At 35.7% G+C, this 16850-nt stretch overlaps 2 protein-coding genes across 3 annotated transcripts; both read left to right on the top strand.

Moving 5' to 3' along the window:
* The first annotated feature begins 3914 nt into the window (after positions 1-3914).
* On the top strand, positions 3915-5563 carry LOC131051897 (disease resistance protein Roq1). The gene is made up of 3 exons (XM_059208125.1): positions 3915-4498; positions 4685-5217; positions 5316-5563. Exons 1-3 carry the CDS (start codon positions 3915-3917, stop codon positions 5561-5563), a joined length of 1365 nt encoding a protein of 454 aa, XP_059064108.1.
* Positions 5564-5626: 63 nt separating this feature from the next.
* LOC131051896 (disease resistance protein RPV1) lies at positions 5627-8508 on the top strand. 2 transcript variants are annotated; one of them, XM_059209326.1, is made up of 4 exons: positions 5627-5866; positions 7070-7141; positions 7233-7544; positions 7638-8508. In XM_059209326.1, exons 1-4 carry the CDS (start codon positions 5627-5629, stop codon positions 8364-8366), a joined length of 1353 nt encoding a protein of 450 aa, XP_059065309.1. In that variant the 3' UTR covers positions 8367-8508. The 2 variants fall into 2 exon arrangements, with proteins under 2 accessions (XP_059065309.1, XP_059065308.1); XM_059209325.1 differs by having other exon boundaries at positions 7064-7141; positions 7638-8507.
* Positions 8509-16850: the final 8342 nt, after the last annotated feature.

The raw sequence follows: 16850 nt of genomic DNA, 5'->3' as shown, positions 1-16850 counted from the left end.
GCATGGCCACAATCCACTCAGTCTAAATGGGGAGTCCTATGGATGACCAACCCAGCAATGATTGTTTGGGCTATCTGAAAAGAAAGAAACAAGCGGATATTCAAAGAATCGGCCAAAACAATGGAACTAGTCATAAATGACATTAAGGCGAGCATAGAAGAAGTCATCTGTGGTAGGTCACAAAATGTCAACAACTTCAAATTCAATGATTGGGATATGGAAATGGAAAGGAATTGGTCCTTCAAAAATGCTTCATTCCATTGTCCCAAAAATAGAATCAACAGGAAAGAGGTCAGATGGGAGAAGCCTCATAACAATTGGATAAAGCTCAATTTTGATGGGGCTTGCAGAGGCAATCCGGGATAGGTTGGATTTGGAGCAGTTATTCGAAACAAGGAGGGGAATGTGGTGTCTGGCACATATGGCTATATTGGCCACGCCACAAACAATGAGGCAGAAATAAGAGCTCTAGAGGCCGGGCTGTTACTCTGCAAGGAGAAAGGTTTGACCAATGTTCAGATTGAAGGAGATTCTCAAATAATCGTAAACGGGGTGACCAATGACAAGTTACTTAATTGGAAACTAGCTAAATGGTTGTCGTGCATTCGAACCTTACTCCAAGCAATTAAACCATACGAAATAGCACATATACATAGGGAGGGAAATAAAGTAGCCGACCTATTGGCAAATCTAGGAGTCAATTCACAGGTTGCGGAAGTGACAGTTGATCCCAAGGCCCTGAGTCCAGAAGTTACGGACCTGTGCAGGAAGGACTTATGGATAAGGAAATGCGATGGAGTGGGATGATGGCCCTTGGAATTAGGGAAGCAGATGTAGGACAAGTGGTGGAGTTCTTAGGCAGCTCAAATACTCGAAAGGTGCAGTGATCGCGGTTCGATCTACAGAGGAAGGGCTGAAATGATGGAAGGACAGATTCCTACAGATTTTGGGGCCGAGGTAAATTAGGCAGGTCAAAACTTCTAGAGCATAGCAAAACTCTATTTATTGGCCTCTGTAAATGCGAAATGCATGGTGTGTAAGGCGCAAGGAATTCTCAAAGCGAGTCGTGTAGGAGTTAGACTTCGACTTAGCCATGGCCTGTTTTGGGAGCATTGGTTGCATGAACTGTGATGAAATGTTGGATTTGTAGATTCATAGTTTGTTTGTCACAGAGAAGTATCTCTATGACGCTATTAGAGGACTCGTGGGGATCACACTAAACTTTGATCGCCACTGGTGTGACAACACGATTTATGAAGTCGTCCTTATGCCCTTGGTTGACATCATCGAGTGCAGGGAAAAAGTGGTGGAGGCTTTGAATGGTTTTGTCAAGCCAGTTAACGGCAACCACATTGCGGACACCATTTTAAGTCTGTCGGAGGGAGAATGGATTAGCATACTCAAGACGTATTTTCAGCCAAGCTACTTTCTGCCATCGGATTCTGAAGAAGAAGAAGAGGGGAGTGAGGATGATGGGAGTCAAGAGTCAAATACCAGTGAGGCAGAACGCAAACACATTGAGAGGGAGGAGCTGAAGGAAATGATGAGAACATTTGGGGAAAACGCGTGGGAGGTGTTTCGGTGTGCAGTGCAGAACGGCAATATGGCTCCCTTCCGTAGATTAACTAACTCCGAAACCTGGTGGTTCTTGACTGAAGCCACAGCAAATGTACTCAGCATTGGAGATTAAGCGAGGGTCATCATGCAGACCTTCAATGAGGAACAATAGTAACATTATGTATCTCTGTTTATGTATGCGCTACAATTAGCAATGATAGAATATGGTAGGAGTAGTAGCATTCGCTGCAGATAGCAATGCTAGGATATGATAGGAATAGTATTTTCTGCCAAAGCAGTTTTTGTAAGATCCTTTTAGCAATACAAGGGTGCTATCCCCACAATGATAGCTCTTAACTAAAAAAAAAAAGTATATTAAAGTCATAGTTATTGGTATTAAATCAGCAACTGTTATTACAAATACCAAAAATATATCAAGCTATGATAGTGAAGATAAAATAATATTAAATAAAAAAATAAAAAATATAATATATTAAAATAAATATCTTAAAACTTTATTAAATAAAATTTATAAAAAATATGTCCAAGGGGTTGAGCTTAATTGGTTAAAACACTGGGTTCTCACTGTGGAGACCCAAGTTCAATTCCCAATAGGGACATCTAAAATGAATTCTAAGTTGTGACTCTTGGCCTTCCATAAAAATGGGGAAGGTCTAGGGTCAATCTAATCAAACATAATAATAATAATAATAATAATAATAATTCAAAATACTGCAGCTTCGGCCTATTACCTACCAAAAAAAAATTTATAAAAAATATAAATAAAATTATTTTTTTTGGACCCGCCCTACTGGCACGGCCGCCCCTTCCCCTGCGAAACCCTTTAAAAAAATTTACTCGCACGTTTAAAAAACTTGCACTGGGAAGCGGAGACAATTTGGCATGGGAATTTGAGCTAGGAAGTACAACATCATATACGAACAGCACTGGCAAAGTGTAAGGCTTAAGGTCCATTTTGGAGTCAGAGTAGTTTCGGTCTTAAGTTATGGAGTGGTGTTTAAAGGACCCGCCAATATCTGACTTCGTTGACTCATCGTGCACGATACGGTGATTATAAATGCAAAGTACTGTGATGATCAGAATTATAATTTTGAGTCCTGTGCAGAAAGTTATGCCTAGTTAAAGTTAGGACAAATTTTCTATAGTTTTTTTGAAAAATTGCATAGTTTTAGATTTTATTATGTAAATAAACCTGACATGACTGTTGGTTTTTCGATTCTTAAGGAGTTGTTGGTGACCCTTGGAATCCCTTGGACTACTATATGTTGGATTTTCGAATTGAATACAATACTTTTTGGCTTGCTTCAATTCTATGATTTCTGGTTCTTGTAAACAGAATTTACAATACCGCAGGTTCTCACTCAGATGTTGTCATCCGAATCCATAATTCGAATCATGTGACCTTCGCTATGTGTTGGACTATGATCCATCCATGCCGGTGGAATGTAACATTGTATATAAAGAAAGTCTCTAGTGCATGACAAGGCCCACAAGAAAATGGAATGTGGTTGAATTCATTATTTATACTGATGGAACGAGATTCATTGAATTCCTTACCACTGTGGCACGGCAGAGGCATTTGATTGGAGTCACTAACTTCATGTGAAATCCTTACCGACATCTTGCACGGGAAACTTCTCGACTCTAAACACAAATGGACAAAATGGACAACCTATGTGTTGGACTATGATCCATGCATGACGGTAAAATGTGACATTGTATATATCGTGAAAGTCTCTAGTGCAATAAAATGCAAGGCCCAAGAGAAAATGAAATGTGGTTGAATTCATTATTTTATACTGATGGAACGAGATTCATTGAATTCCTTACCACTGTGGCACGGCAGAGGCATTTGATTGGAGTCACTAACTTCATGTGAAATCCTTACCGACATCTTACACGGGAAACTTCTCGACTCTAAACACAAATGGACAAAATGGACAACCTACTGCCCTTCACTGTATTCAATTTTCTTTTAGGAGATGGATTACTTGGATTTCCTCCCTGTGTGACACGGTACAAATCAGAATCGTTTTACTGGAATCCCTATATATAATAGGTCAGGATTATCGGGTGCATCAATGTGAACTTCAAGCCTGACTAAACGACCGACTCCTTACTAAACGAAATCCGCCTTCACGCGTTTTGAAGCTTCCTACCAAGGCGATTTCCCCAGCAATCCACATCCGCTCATTTTACTCCTTGCCCACCTATTCACAATATTTATTAATCCCCCTTCAACCAATTTTACATCATTTCTAGTGCGAGTCCTCATTCTGCTTTCCTTGTTTCCTTTCCGATTTTTATTTGTTGTTTTTTCAGTTCAATTCAATTTCATGGCTTCTACTTCTGCAAATAACGCTGGGTACGAAGCCCAGGATCGGCTTACACATGATTCTCAAGGAGACGCAAATAGTAACTCTACTTCTTCTACACCCTCACTAACTGTTAGTAGTCAATCACTGAACCCTAGAAATGCGTTTGAAGGTCTTGCACCATCTACATCTACTTCTGGTAGATCCATTATGCCTGTGAAAAAAGTGCCTTATGATATATTTATTAATCATCGCGGCCCTGATGTGAAAAAGGGAGTCGCCACCAATCTTTATAATACCCTCAATGGCATCGGAGTGAGGGTTTTTCTTGACGAAAAAGAGCTTGAATTGGGGGATTCCTTTCCTCATGAAGTTGAAGAAGCAATGAGTAGTTCTTCGCTTCATCTTGCCATATTTTCTGAGAATTATGCACAGTCCCCGTGGTGTTTGGCAGAGCTTTCATTTATGCTCGAAACTGGAACCCAAATTGTTCCTATTTTCTACCACATTCAGCCTGAAGTTGTTCGATATGCAAAAGGAGTCTACGCTGAGGCATTTTCCCGGCACGAAAAGAAGGGTAGACACACTCCAGAAAAAATCGAGGAGTAAGTATCAAAATAAGTAAGTATCAAAATTGCCACTGAGGAGTAAGTATCAAAATTCTATATCCATCTTTTCTTATCAATCTTTTCCTCCATTTGGTGCATTCTTTAATTTCGAAATTTTCAGTATGTACGTCAAATTGAGCGATTCTTATTCTGTTTCGTTTTTCTTTTTATGCATATGTTTAGTGATGAGACGAAATTGCTGAAGAATATTGCTAATTATGCTGTCAAAATAATTAAAAATGTGCCGTTCGTGGTTGCCAAACATCCAGTCGGTCTAGATGAATCTGTACAAGATTTTGAAATGACAACACTTCAACATGATGAAAGCCATCCAACCGTGCAAATTGTGGGAATATGTGGTATGGGTGGTGCGGGTAAAACCACTCTTGCTAAAGAATTATACAACAATAAATATAAAATAATGGAAATGTGTAGATTTCTATTTGATATCAGAGATGCGGCTCACAAAAGTGTTTTACATATCAAGCAGAAAAAACTTCTGGAGAATCTTGGTTTCAAAGGTGAAAATGTTGAGAATGTAGAAGAAGGGAAGGTTATCCTTGCCAGACATTTGAGATCTGTTCGGATGCTCCTTGTTCTTGATGATGTGGACACTGTGGAACAACTGGATGCCCTTGTGCCTGAGAAAGACAATCTTCGACAGGGTAGTTTGATTGTTGTTACTTCACGGCATTTTGATGTTCTTACGGGTTGGGGTATTTCATCATCATCCATTTATAAAATGAAAGGGTTGAATCCATCTCATTGTGAACAACTATTTTGCTGGCACGCTTTCTTACAACCTTTTCCAAAGATGGATTTGCAGAACTTGCTAAAAAATTTATAGATGCCTGCAGTGGGTTGCCATTATCTCTTAAAGTTTTTGGTGGACAATTATATGGCAAATCTGAACAATATTATTGGGAGAGTCAATTAGAAAAGATCGTCAGAATACTACCCGATGATATTATAAATAGGTTAAAAGTAAGTTATGATGCGTTGGATAGCGAAGAGAAGGAGGCATTCTTGGATGCAGCTTGTTTTTTTTATTGGAGAGCATAGAAGTTTGGTAATTCAAGTATGGAATAGATCAGAGGGGAGTGGAGTGGTTTGTGCAGCTGGGAGATGCTCGTGAATAAGTGTCTCGTTGAGGTAGATCGGATGGATCGCATAAAAATGCACGATCATTTAAGAGATTTGGGAAGGGATATTTCATATCAACAATCGCCCCACCGTCTCTGGTTTTCTAACCAGACTAATAATGTCGAGAACCAAACAGAAGTGAGGGAAATTCCAAATCAGCTGTCAACCTTGTGCTCTTGTTTTTCATGGCATATGAATATGAAAGTTGAGAAACAAATAAAGGTAAGGTTGATTTATTTTTTATTTTTCATTTTTTATATTGTACAAAACACTTTACAATGAATAGAAACTTGTTTTTCATGGCATATGAATATGAAAGTTGAGGAACAAATAAAGGTAAGGTTAATTTCTTTAAATTTTTCATTTTTTTATATTGAACAAAACATTTTACAATGAATAGAAACTACTAACAAGTAGTTGAAGAGAATAACCTAGTCTATCAATAAATATATGACAGTTAAAGAAGTCTGAAAAAATAGTGTTTCAATCTATTATATCATGCAAAGTTTAAAAATTCGGATTCGCCACGGACTCGGCAAGCCAAAAATTTGGACTCGTGAAAGACTCACGAAAGACTTGGCAAAAAAAAACCGTAGTTTTACAAAAAAACATAAAGAAATTAATGCATTTAGAGAACATAAGAGCCATAATTGAAACATTACACATGTCATATAATCTACAAATGCGCAATATTTGAAATTTGAAATACTAAATCTAAATACCTAGATTTCTTCAATGCTAATTATGTTGTTATATGAAGCCTAATCATACTCGGAGGTTAAATTTTCACTACTTCCATCAGCACGGGTCCATCTGAAAGACTCGCAGATGGACTTGCCAGGACTCGCCTCGCGAGTCCTTGGCGAGTCGACTCGTGGCTCCCATGGACTCGCGAGTCCGTGGCGAGTCCACGAGTTTTATAACTATGATTTGATGCTTTGACTTAATCCAAATCTACTATACTTTTAAAATTGCATCACTTGTTGTTCTATATGTTGGAGCTTATCCGTGACTTTGACATTCCTTGATAAGATCTGTAGCTGAAAAGAAAGAAGACAATTTGAAAAAAATTGTCAAAGTAAAACCTGAGAATTACAATTCAACGATAAAATCTAATTATCCAAACATACTTTAAAAAATCTTGTCTCACTGAATCATCAATCACATTATTATACAATATATTTATTATTATGAACAATTACATAATTATCAACAATATATTTTTTATTTGCCACTAATGAATCTTCTTTGCCCTAACTTATGCCAATTCTATTTAAACATCATGAGCACTTTTTCTGTAAATGCGAGTGATATTGAGTGAGTGCACATTTCAACTTAAACATTATGACCGTTTGCAGAATTATTCTTTCTAAAAAGTTGCATTGTTTTAATAGATTTTTAATTGAGTTTTCTATCTAGGTTCAGAAAAGAATCAGCATTCGAGGAATAATGGCCACCTCAAATAGGTTGAAGTATGAAGACAAGTATGGAGACAATGTATGTCTATCTGTATCCTTTGTCTTTTTCCTCCCTTATTGGAATTCTAGTTGCCTTTGTCTACTAATTTTTCTATGATTTTTCTATATAGATGCTTTCCCCAGGAATAGAGTTCCGATCTGAATCAAGTCGTCAGGATAGGAAAGTTGTGTTTGAGACAATGGAAGGAATTTGGACCCTCTCACCGTCTTTAGGCGGACTAAAATTTATTGTGGTTAAAGGACATGATTTAAATCAAGTTATTGGTGAAGCATCGCAAGAGCTAGTCTGGCTGTGCTGGTTCCCTTTTAGGCAGAGAAATCTTCCATCACAACTTTCATTAAAAAATTTGAGGGTTCTAGAAATTTATGAAGCAGATTTCAATGACAGTCAATTCCAAGAACTATGGAAGGATGCCAGCGATGTGAGTATCTTCCATTTCACCTGCTTCAAATAATTATTTCGATTAAATAAAATGTTTTATGTTTAGTGTAATTTCGTCAAATATGACCTGCAGGCTCCTATTCAGTTAAGAGTGTTGGCCATTTTCAACTGCAGTAATTTCCAAAGATTTGCAGAGTCGATAGGATCTCTCAAGCATTTGGAAAAGGTAGTCGTCAGTTCTTGCAGGCTGAAAAGTCTACCGGAGGGTTTTTGCCTCCTTCAATCCTTGGAGCACATGGATTTGAATTGTCAGCTATCATCACTCCCCGATAATTTCGGTGATGTGAGAAATCTGCGGTATCTTGAATTGTCGGCGTGCTGTAATTTGAAGAGGTTGCCAGTCTCTTTTACGAGGCTGATACTCCTGCAACATCTCCATTTGGTGGGATTGTCTGAACTCCCAGATAATATTGGCGATTTGAGAAATCTGGGGTATCTACATTTGTCGAGGTGCAGGCAGTTGAAGAGGTTGCCAGTCTCCTTTAAGAGGCTGACACTCCTGCAACATCTCCATTTGGAGGGACTGCCTGAAATCACTTTTGAGTCGGACATCATGAAAGACATGACAAAGCTGGAGTATGTTGATCTTTATGAGTGCAATAAACTGGAAGAATTGCCTTCTCACATCACAAATCAGCGCTCCCTGATACGGCTCAATTTAGGTACAGGGAGTTTAAGGGAGGTACCAGTGAACATTGGTGAACTGAGCAAGTTGCAACACTTGTCTATTAATAAAGAAATTACTATCTTCAACGCATGCACAGCTTCTACCATAAAAATTTATCTTTGCATGATAGACTAGTAGATAGATATTCTAGAAGGATTTCAAATCTTCGTAATCGATTCAAGGAATTATTAATAAAAAAATCTGTTTTTGTGCTGAAGCATGGATTTATTGTTTTGTTTTCTCTTTCTATTCTGATCTCTTCCTTCAAATTGGTATCAAAGCTAAGGTTAAAAGTTTTTTGCAGATCTAAATTATTTTTTTGGTGCAGAATTTTATGAAAGAGAAAGGAGATTGTTGTAGCAAGTCATGGCAACAAATAATACTGAAATTCAGCCTCAAATTCCAATCTTCAATGGTAAGAATTATGAATTTTGGGCAATTAAAATGAAGACTTTGTTTTGCTCACAAGATATTTGGGATTTGGTAGAGAAAGGTTTTGCAGAACCACAGGATGATGTAGCTTATCAGAGATTACAACAAGCAGAAAAAGATCAGCGTAAAGATAATAGAAAAAAGGATGCAAAAGCCCTATTTTTAATTCAGCAAGCAATGGATGAGTCAATCTTTCCTAAGGTTTCGACAGCAACAAAATCCAAGAAAGCATGGGAGACTCTAGAGACAGCCTATCAAGGTAGTATAAAGGTGAAAGTGGCTAAATTACAATCTCTTAGGAGAAATTTTGAAAATTTGCAAATGGAAGAATCTGAGTCTATAGACCAATTTATGAATCAAGTATTGAATGTTGTGAATCAAATTAGATCTAATGGAGAAGAATTAAGAGATCAAAAGGTGATTGAAAAAATTCTCAGGAGCTTGCCTAGTAAATTTGACTCTATAGTTGTAGCAATTGAAGAATCAAAAGATTTGTCACAGTTATCAGTAGATGAGTTAATGGGTTCTTTATTAACACACGAATCAAGATTGAATAGAAATAATAATACCTCTTTGAGAATGCTTTCAGAGCACAGGGTTCATCAGGAAGAGGAAGAGGAAGATCAAATTCCAGAGGAAGAGGAAGAGGTAGAAGTGGACAGATGAATACAAATCAAGGAGAAAGGACCAATCAATCCAATCCTAGTTTCAATAATAGAGGACGAGGTAGAAACCAATTTCAAGAACAATCATCAAGGTTTGATAAATCCAATATTCAATGTTATTATTGTAAGAAATATGGTGATTTTGTAAATGAATGTAGAAAGAAACAAGCAGAATTTGAGAAACCTAGAGCAAATTATTCAGATGTATCTGATAATAATTCAAGTAGTTTATTTGTAACATGCAATGTGGCGCAAGAAAGCTTTAAGGAAGTATGGTTTTTAGATAGTGGTTGTAGTAACCACATGACTGGTAATAGAGAACTATTTTCTAATTTGGATGATTCTGTGAAATCTGAAATAAAATTGGGAAATGATACTGTAGTATCTGTAATGGGGAAAGGTGTAATAAATGTGTTGACTAAAAATGGAGAAAAAAGGTTTATTCCTGATGTTTATTATGTGTCTGGATTAAAACACAATCTAATGAGTGTTGGTCAATTAATTGAAAAAGGATATAGAGTTCTCTTTAAGAATGATGTTTGCACAATCTTGGATGGAAATCCTAGTGACTGGTTGATTGTCAAGGTCCAAATGACCAAGAACTGGATGTTTCCCCTTCAGATGCATGGAATAGAGGAAGCTAATTTTAAGGCAGAAATTTTAGACCAGACATGGCTCTGGCATTTGAGGTATGGACACCTTAATTTTGATGGCTTGAGTTTATTACAAAAGAAGAATATAGTAAAAGGTTTGCCACCTATCATGCAACCTACTAATTCTTGTGAAAGTTGTATAATGGCAAAACAACATAGAGAAAGCTTTCCTATAGGAAGTTCAAATAGAGCAAGAGTGCCTTTGGAGCTAGTCCACATTGATATATGTGACCCAATGCAAGCCCCATCTTTAGGAGGAAATCTATATTTTCTGACATTTATTGATGATTTCAGTAAGAAAACTTGGATATATTTTTTGAAGGAGAAGTCTGATGCTTTCTATAAATTTAAGGAATTCAAATCAATGGTGGAAAAACAAAGTGGACTCTTCATCAAGGTACTCAGATTTGATAGAGGTGGTGAATATAGTTCTAATGAATTTTTGGATTTTTACAGAGATCAGGGGATCAAGAAACAATTCACAACAAGGTACACACCACAACAAAATGGTGTAGCAGAGAGGAAGAACGGAACCATAATGGAAATAGCAAGAAGTATGCTAAAAGCTAAAAAATTATCTAATGATTTTTGGGCTGAAGCAGTAGCATGTGTTGTATACATTTTGAATAGAAGTCCCACAAAGAGTGTTAAAGACAGAATCCCTCAAGAAGCATGGAGTGGTAAGAAACATTTTGTATCTCATCTTAGAATCTTTGGATGTGTTGCATATGTTTTAGTTCTAGCTGAAATAAGGAGAAAATTGGATGATAAGAGTGAAAAATGTATTTTTATTGGTTATAGTGAGCAATCAAAAGCTTACAGATTATATAACCTAGTTTCAAAGAAGATGATTACAAGCAGGGATGTCATATTCAAGGAGGAAGAAGCATGGGATGGAAATATTGATAGATCAGTCATAATTAGAGCACCAATACCAAATAATGAAGAAGAACAAGAAGAACATGTTGATCACCCAAATCAAGGAGGACCAAGCACTCCACCAAGAAATTTTTTTTAAAGTCAATCATCAAAACATGCAGAGCATCGCACTCCAAAAGAAGGTAATGAGACAACTCCTACATTTGCTAAATCAAAAGGTAAGAAAATGAGAAACTTGACAAAAATATATGAACAAGGTGAAGAATGCTTGGATATTAGTTCAAATTTTGCTTTATTCTCTTGTGATCCTATGTGTTTTGAAGAAGCAGTTAAGGAGGAACATTGGATCAAGTCCATGGATGAAGAAATTAATTACATTAAAAGAAATCATACATGGGAGCTCATGGATTTACCAGAAGGTAAAGATTGCATTGGTGTCAAATGGGTTTATAAAACCAAATTTAATGTAGAAGATGAAATTGATAAACATAAGGATAGATTAGTAGCAAAAGGTTATGCACAACAACATGGAATTGATTATACTGAAACATTTGCACCAGTTGCTAGGCTTGATACTGTTAGAATGGTTTTAGTAATAGCTGCTCACAATAATTGGAAATTTTTTCAAATGGATGTTAAATCTGCATTTTTGAATGGTTTTCTAGAAGAAGAAGTGTATGTTAAACAACCACCAGGTTATAAAGTGCATGGACATGAAGACAAGGTCTATAGATTGAAGAAGGCGCTCTATGGTCTCAAACAAGCACCTAGAGCATGGTATAGCAAGATTGATTCATACATGATTAGCAATGGTTTCAGCAGAAGCAGTAATGAGCCCACTCTATACACAAAGAATAACAAAGAAGGTCAGATTTTGATTGTGTGCTTATATGTAGATGATTTGATTTTCACTGGAAATTTGTCTGTAGACACTTTTAAATTAGCAATGATGAAGAAATTTGAAATGACAGATTCGGGGTTGATGAGATATTTCTTAGGTATTGAAGTTGTTCAATCTGATAAAGGAATTTTTGTCTGTCAATCTAAGTATGCCAAGGATGCATTGAAGAAGTTTAATATGTTGAATTCTAAATCAGCACCAACCCCAGTTGCAATAGGAACAAAATTAAGCAGAGAGGACAAGGGGTCAAATGTTGATCCAACTTTGTTTAAGAGGCTTGTTGGAAGTCTCATGTATCTCACAGCTACAAGACCAGATATCATGTATGGTGTTAGTTTAATCTCAAGATTCATAGATTCACCAAAAGACTCACATTGACAAGTTGGAAAGAGGATATTGAGATATGTTGCAGGAACCAAGGGATATGGAATTTTCTATTCCACCACTAATGAGTTTGATTTGATTGGTTATACTGACAGTGATTTTGCAGGTGATATTGATGATAGGAAGAGTACTTCCAGATATATCTTTCATTCTGGTACAGGTGCAATCTCATGGGCATCAAAGAAGCAGCCTATAGTAACCCTTTCATCAGTTGAAGCTGAATATGTAGCAGCAACATCAGCAACATGTCAAGCAATCTGGATGAGGAGAATATTGAAGGATCTATTACAAGCATAAGAGGAGCCTACACCAGTGTTCTGTGACAACAAATCAACAATTGCATTATCAAAGAACCATGTTTTTCACCAGAGGAGCAAGCACATTGATACGAGATATCACTTCATCAGAGAATTGGTCAATAATGGAGAAATCTATCTTGAATTCTGCAGATCTGAAGATCAGTTAGCTGATATTTTAACTAAGGCACTACCGAGAGAAAACTTTGAATATTTAAGAGAAAAATTAGGAATAATAGAAGCTGAGATTATTAATAGAAGAAATTAAGGAGGAATGTTAGAAGACGTTAATTTCCTCTGCAGATAAATAAAAGTAAATTTAGTAATTTCTTTATTATTCAAAAATCAGTTTTTCTATCCTCAACGCATGCACAGCTTCAAAAATCAGTTTTTCTATCCTCCACGCATGCACAACTTCTACCGTAAAACTTTATCTTTGCATGATAGACTAGTAGATAGATATTCTAGAAGGATTTCAAATCTTCTATAAATAAAAGAATGATTGTAATAGATTCAAAGAATTATTAATAAAAAAATCTGTTTTTGTGCTGAAACATGGATTTATTGATTTGTTTTCTGTTTCTATTCTGATCTCTTCCTTCAGTTGACAAGCCTGCCGACATCTCTTGGAGATTTGTCCTCCTTGACTACTCTGTACATTGGTGGTTGCAAAAAGGTGGAATCTTTACCGGACTCTCTGGGGCGTCTTAGTATGTTAGAGGATTTAAGTAAAAGTTATTTAGGTGTGAAACCCTTATCAGTTAGGGAAATGATTAATCTTCAAAGGTTGTGGATAAAAGACTGCCCAATCAGTCAATTGGATCTTGTGTCGGGGTCATTTGATTATTCGATGTGCAACCTTAAGCAAATAGATCTAATATCAACTGAAGTGTCCAAAATCTCCATCTCTGAAGACTGTTGTCCCGGTCTTGAGACTCTCTCACTTCGTGATAATAGCCATCTAATGGAGATACATGTCCTACCAAGGAAACTTCAGAGCATATTTTTGAATGGGTGCCCCAAGTCGGATTCGCTTCCCAGCTTTGCGCAATTTTCTTATCTCAGAGTATTTGAACTCGAAGGTTGCTATAGAGTTTCGAAAATACATGGTTTGGAACATTGCACAGCATTGGAGGAGCTGAAAGCGGAAACGAGGTGGGAGGAGCCGTGTATAGAAAGTTTGGAGTGCATGGAAAGATTGAGAAAAGTGGAACTCAAAGCAATCAACAGATCAGCTATTGAAGGCTGCATTCAAAGCATGCAGGTATTATAGTTTATAGGCATTTAGAAATCTAATTGTTTTCAATTGATTGTGCATTGGCTAACGTGTTGACGTGCAAAGGATTTGCAGAAATGGCCAAAAGAAGAAATAATAGTATGCGCACGGGCGGTCCCTGATGCGGCCACACGTGTAAAGTCCTTTTCCTTTCCCAATCTCTCTGTGGTTGACTCCTTCCATAAACGGAAGATCAAATCTGACCCATCCCTGAAATGGCCCTCCACCCCTGGCTGCATACTTCTATGTTTTGTTGTGAATTGTGAATCTCCAAAAACTTCATTGCAGTTGGCATACATTACAGAAGATCTCATGTCTGAAGGAACTATGTCTAAAGGAACTGAACACTATGATTGGAAGGAGTTGGAGAAGGGTAAATGGGTATGGGCAGCGCTCTTTACACAACATGCTTACATTTCAAGCCACGCACTATCACGGGTACACATAAATTACAAAGAAGTGAATCGTGGTAAAGGAGACGTGGCGGAAGGACTGATCGTGACGGGAGAAGAGGATAGCGTGAAAGAGGCTTTCACTCAATTATTGGCGTCTCTATCAAATTGATATTATTATTGTTAACAATATATATCCACTAAAATAGATTAGTGGTCAGTAATACCTATATACTTTTTTCTTTAAAAAAGTATTTTGTATGTTGATTATTAATAAAAAAAAATTAACTTTTTTAGTTTAATATTTTATAATAATATTATTTTATTTAAATATAGGTTTTTGAGTTATTGCTTTCTCAGGTTCAAGCGCACAAGAGCATAATCTGGATGGAAGGCCCCCAAGGCTGGACTGCCTGGGTTGATGATTATTGGGATATTCTTCACTAGCTGCTTATAGTCTGTTCCTATATATGTATTGAGTTGTATATCTCGCTACTCTGGTTCTTTTGGTGTCAGTCGGAGGTGACGCCTCCTTGATGGACTCGTGTTGAACTCTATTGTTCCATTTTTGATCTCCCTATTATTAATAGAAAAATAATGATTTTTTAATTCAAAATTTCCCTTTCTCAATGTAAAAAGAATATTTGTGAAAAAAATTAAGTAATTATATAATTTTTTATTTCTATTTATTACATTGAGAAAGGTAAATTAATAAAAAATAGAAATAAAAAATTATATAATTACTTAATTTTTTTCACAAATATTCTTTTTACATTGAGAAAGGGAAATTTTGAATTAATGTTTGCATAATGGTTAAGTTATTCATACAACTTGTCAATAATATTTGAGAAAGAATATCACTTTATTTTGTGGTTGTGTCCCTTTTTCATACCATTTATAAGGGTCTCACTTAGAGTGTGCACAATAGAAGATGCATTTCTGAATTTAAATGTGAAGACATGTATGCAATTCAACAATTTAAAGATGGGTTGGAATTTGATAACAATAAAATAGAACATACACTCAAAATTTACACGACGTTAAATTTTTTATTCACATGACAATAATGTTTGCATCACTTAAGTAACCCCTATTCATATGGAGCAAAAGGATGGTCGAAACCCTTAAATCTACTACTACTTGTAAACCCTTATTCTGAAATCTTGTAAGGATAAATGTTTCTTTGAAATATATTTTTTTAAGCAACATCCTTCCAACTTAATACAAATTCCTTATTTGTAATACTTGAAGAAAAAAATCATTACGTTATACTTTGTAATATTTGATTATACTTTGTTAAATTTGATTAGAAGTACATGTATCAACAATTTAAGGAACCAAGTCAATAACATTGGAAAAGTTAGCAAACAATAGATAAAATGCAAGATAGAGCTTGTAATGTTGATGCTTTTCAACCAACTACTCACATAATTATGCAATGAGCTCTTCTTATAAATTTAAGTCGTTTGAAATGAACTGCACTTATCCTTTAAAATTAACCCTAATGGATACAAACTAAATATTTAATGCTAAATGTTATCGAAATGAACTACACTTATCCACCCCAAAGGATACAAACTAAATATTTAATGTTAAATGTTGTTGAAATGAACTATGCTTATCCTTTAACATCAACTGCAAAGGATACAAACTAAATATTTAATGCTAAATGTTGTTGAAATGAACCACACTTGTCATTTTAAATCAACCCCTAAAGATACAAATTAAATATTTAATGCTAAATGTTGTTGAAATGAACTATGCTTATCCTTTAAAATCAACCCCAAAGGATACAAACTAAATATTTAATGCTCTCCAAGACAAACTTATATAGAGAATTATAACAAAAGAGGAAGCATATAAACGAAAGCAGAAGGTGGGTGCCCAAGTTGGGTAATAATAGGCTATAAAGGAATCAACTAACAATAGTCGGTTATGATAGATTCTCTTATAGTCATAAGTGTTGTCAATCATGATTATTTTTATGATAGTTGTAAGAGGTTTAAGAGCATCTTTCATGCCTAAATATTGAAAAATTTAAATGGCCAACTTTGGAGAAAGGTTTGGCTTTTGAGGAATGGGATGGTTCAAATATTAGTGGTCTATGTAGTTTGGAAATACTAGTGAGCAAGCGACTTCTTGATTTAGATGAGATGATTTGCATAAAAATGCATGATAATTTAAGGGCTGTGATAAATGAATAATCACACTATCATCTTTGGCTTCCCAAGCATTGAATAATTAATAATGAGAAACAAGTGTAGGCAGAGTTATTTTTTTATAGTCCATCTATTTATACATGTAAGATTACTTGTATGAATTTATTTCAGTATCCTTAATGTTTGGAATGATGATCTCCTCAAGTCAACAGGAGTGGGATGATATGGCAAAATATGAGATTTTTTTGCATATGTTGTTTCTTTGAGTTTTAGAAATTTTTAATGAAAATTTTTATGAAAATTTTATAATTTTCCTATTTAAATTCAATGCCATGTCTTAAAAACCACCATAACATTTTGTGAGAAGTTTAGAGGCTACTTCGCTCAGATTGAGCACATGGTAAACACATGCACATGAATATAGATTATGGTAGCTTCTTTAGTTGAACTAAATATTACTATGTTGACAACCTAATTTAATCAATTAATTAGTTAAGTATCGAGAGGACTATTCTAGCTTTTCTATTTTAAAATTACCTAGAGAAATATTTCATTAAGATTTGTCATTGAAAATTTAGAGGG

This window comes from Cryptomeria japonica, chromosome 7 (assembly GCF_030272615.1).
Source record: "Cryptomeria japonica chromosome 7, Sugi_1.0, whole genome shotgun sequence".
Lineage (NCBI taxonomy): Eukaryota > Viridiplantae > Streptophyta > Pinopsida > Cupressales > Cupressaceae > Cryptomeria > Cryptomeria japonica.
This window is presented reverse-complemented; position numbering and strand designations above follow the sequence as displayed.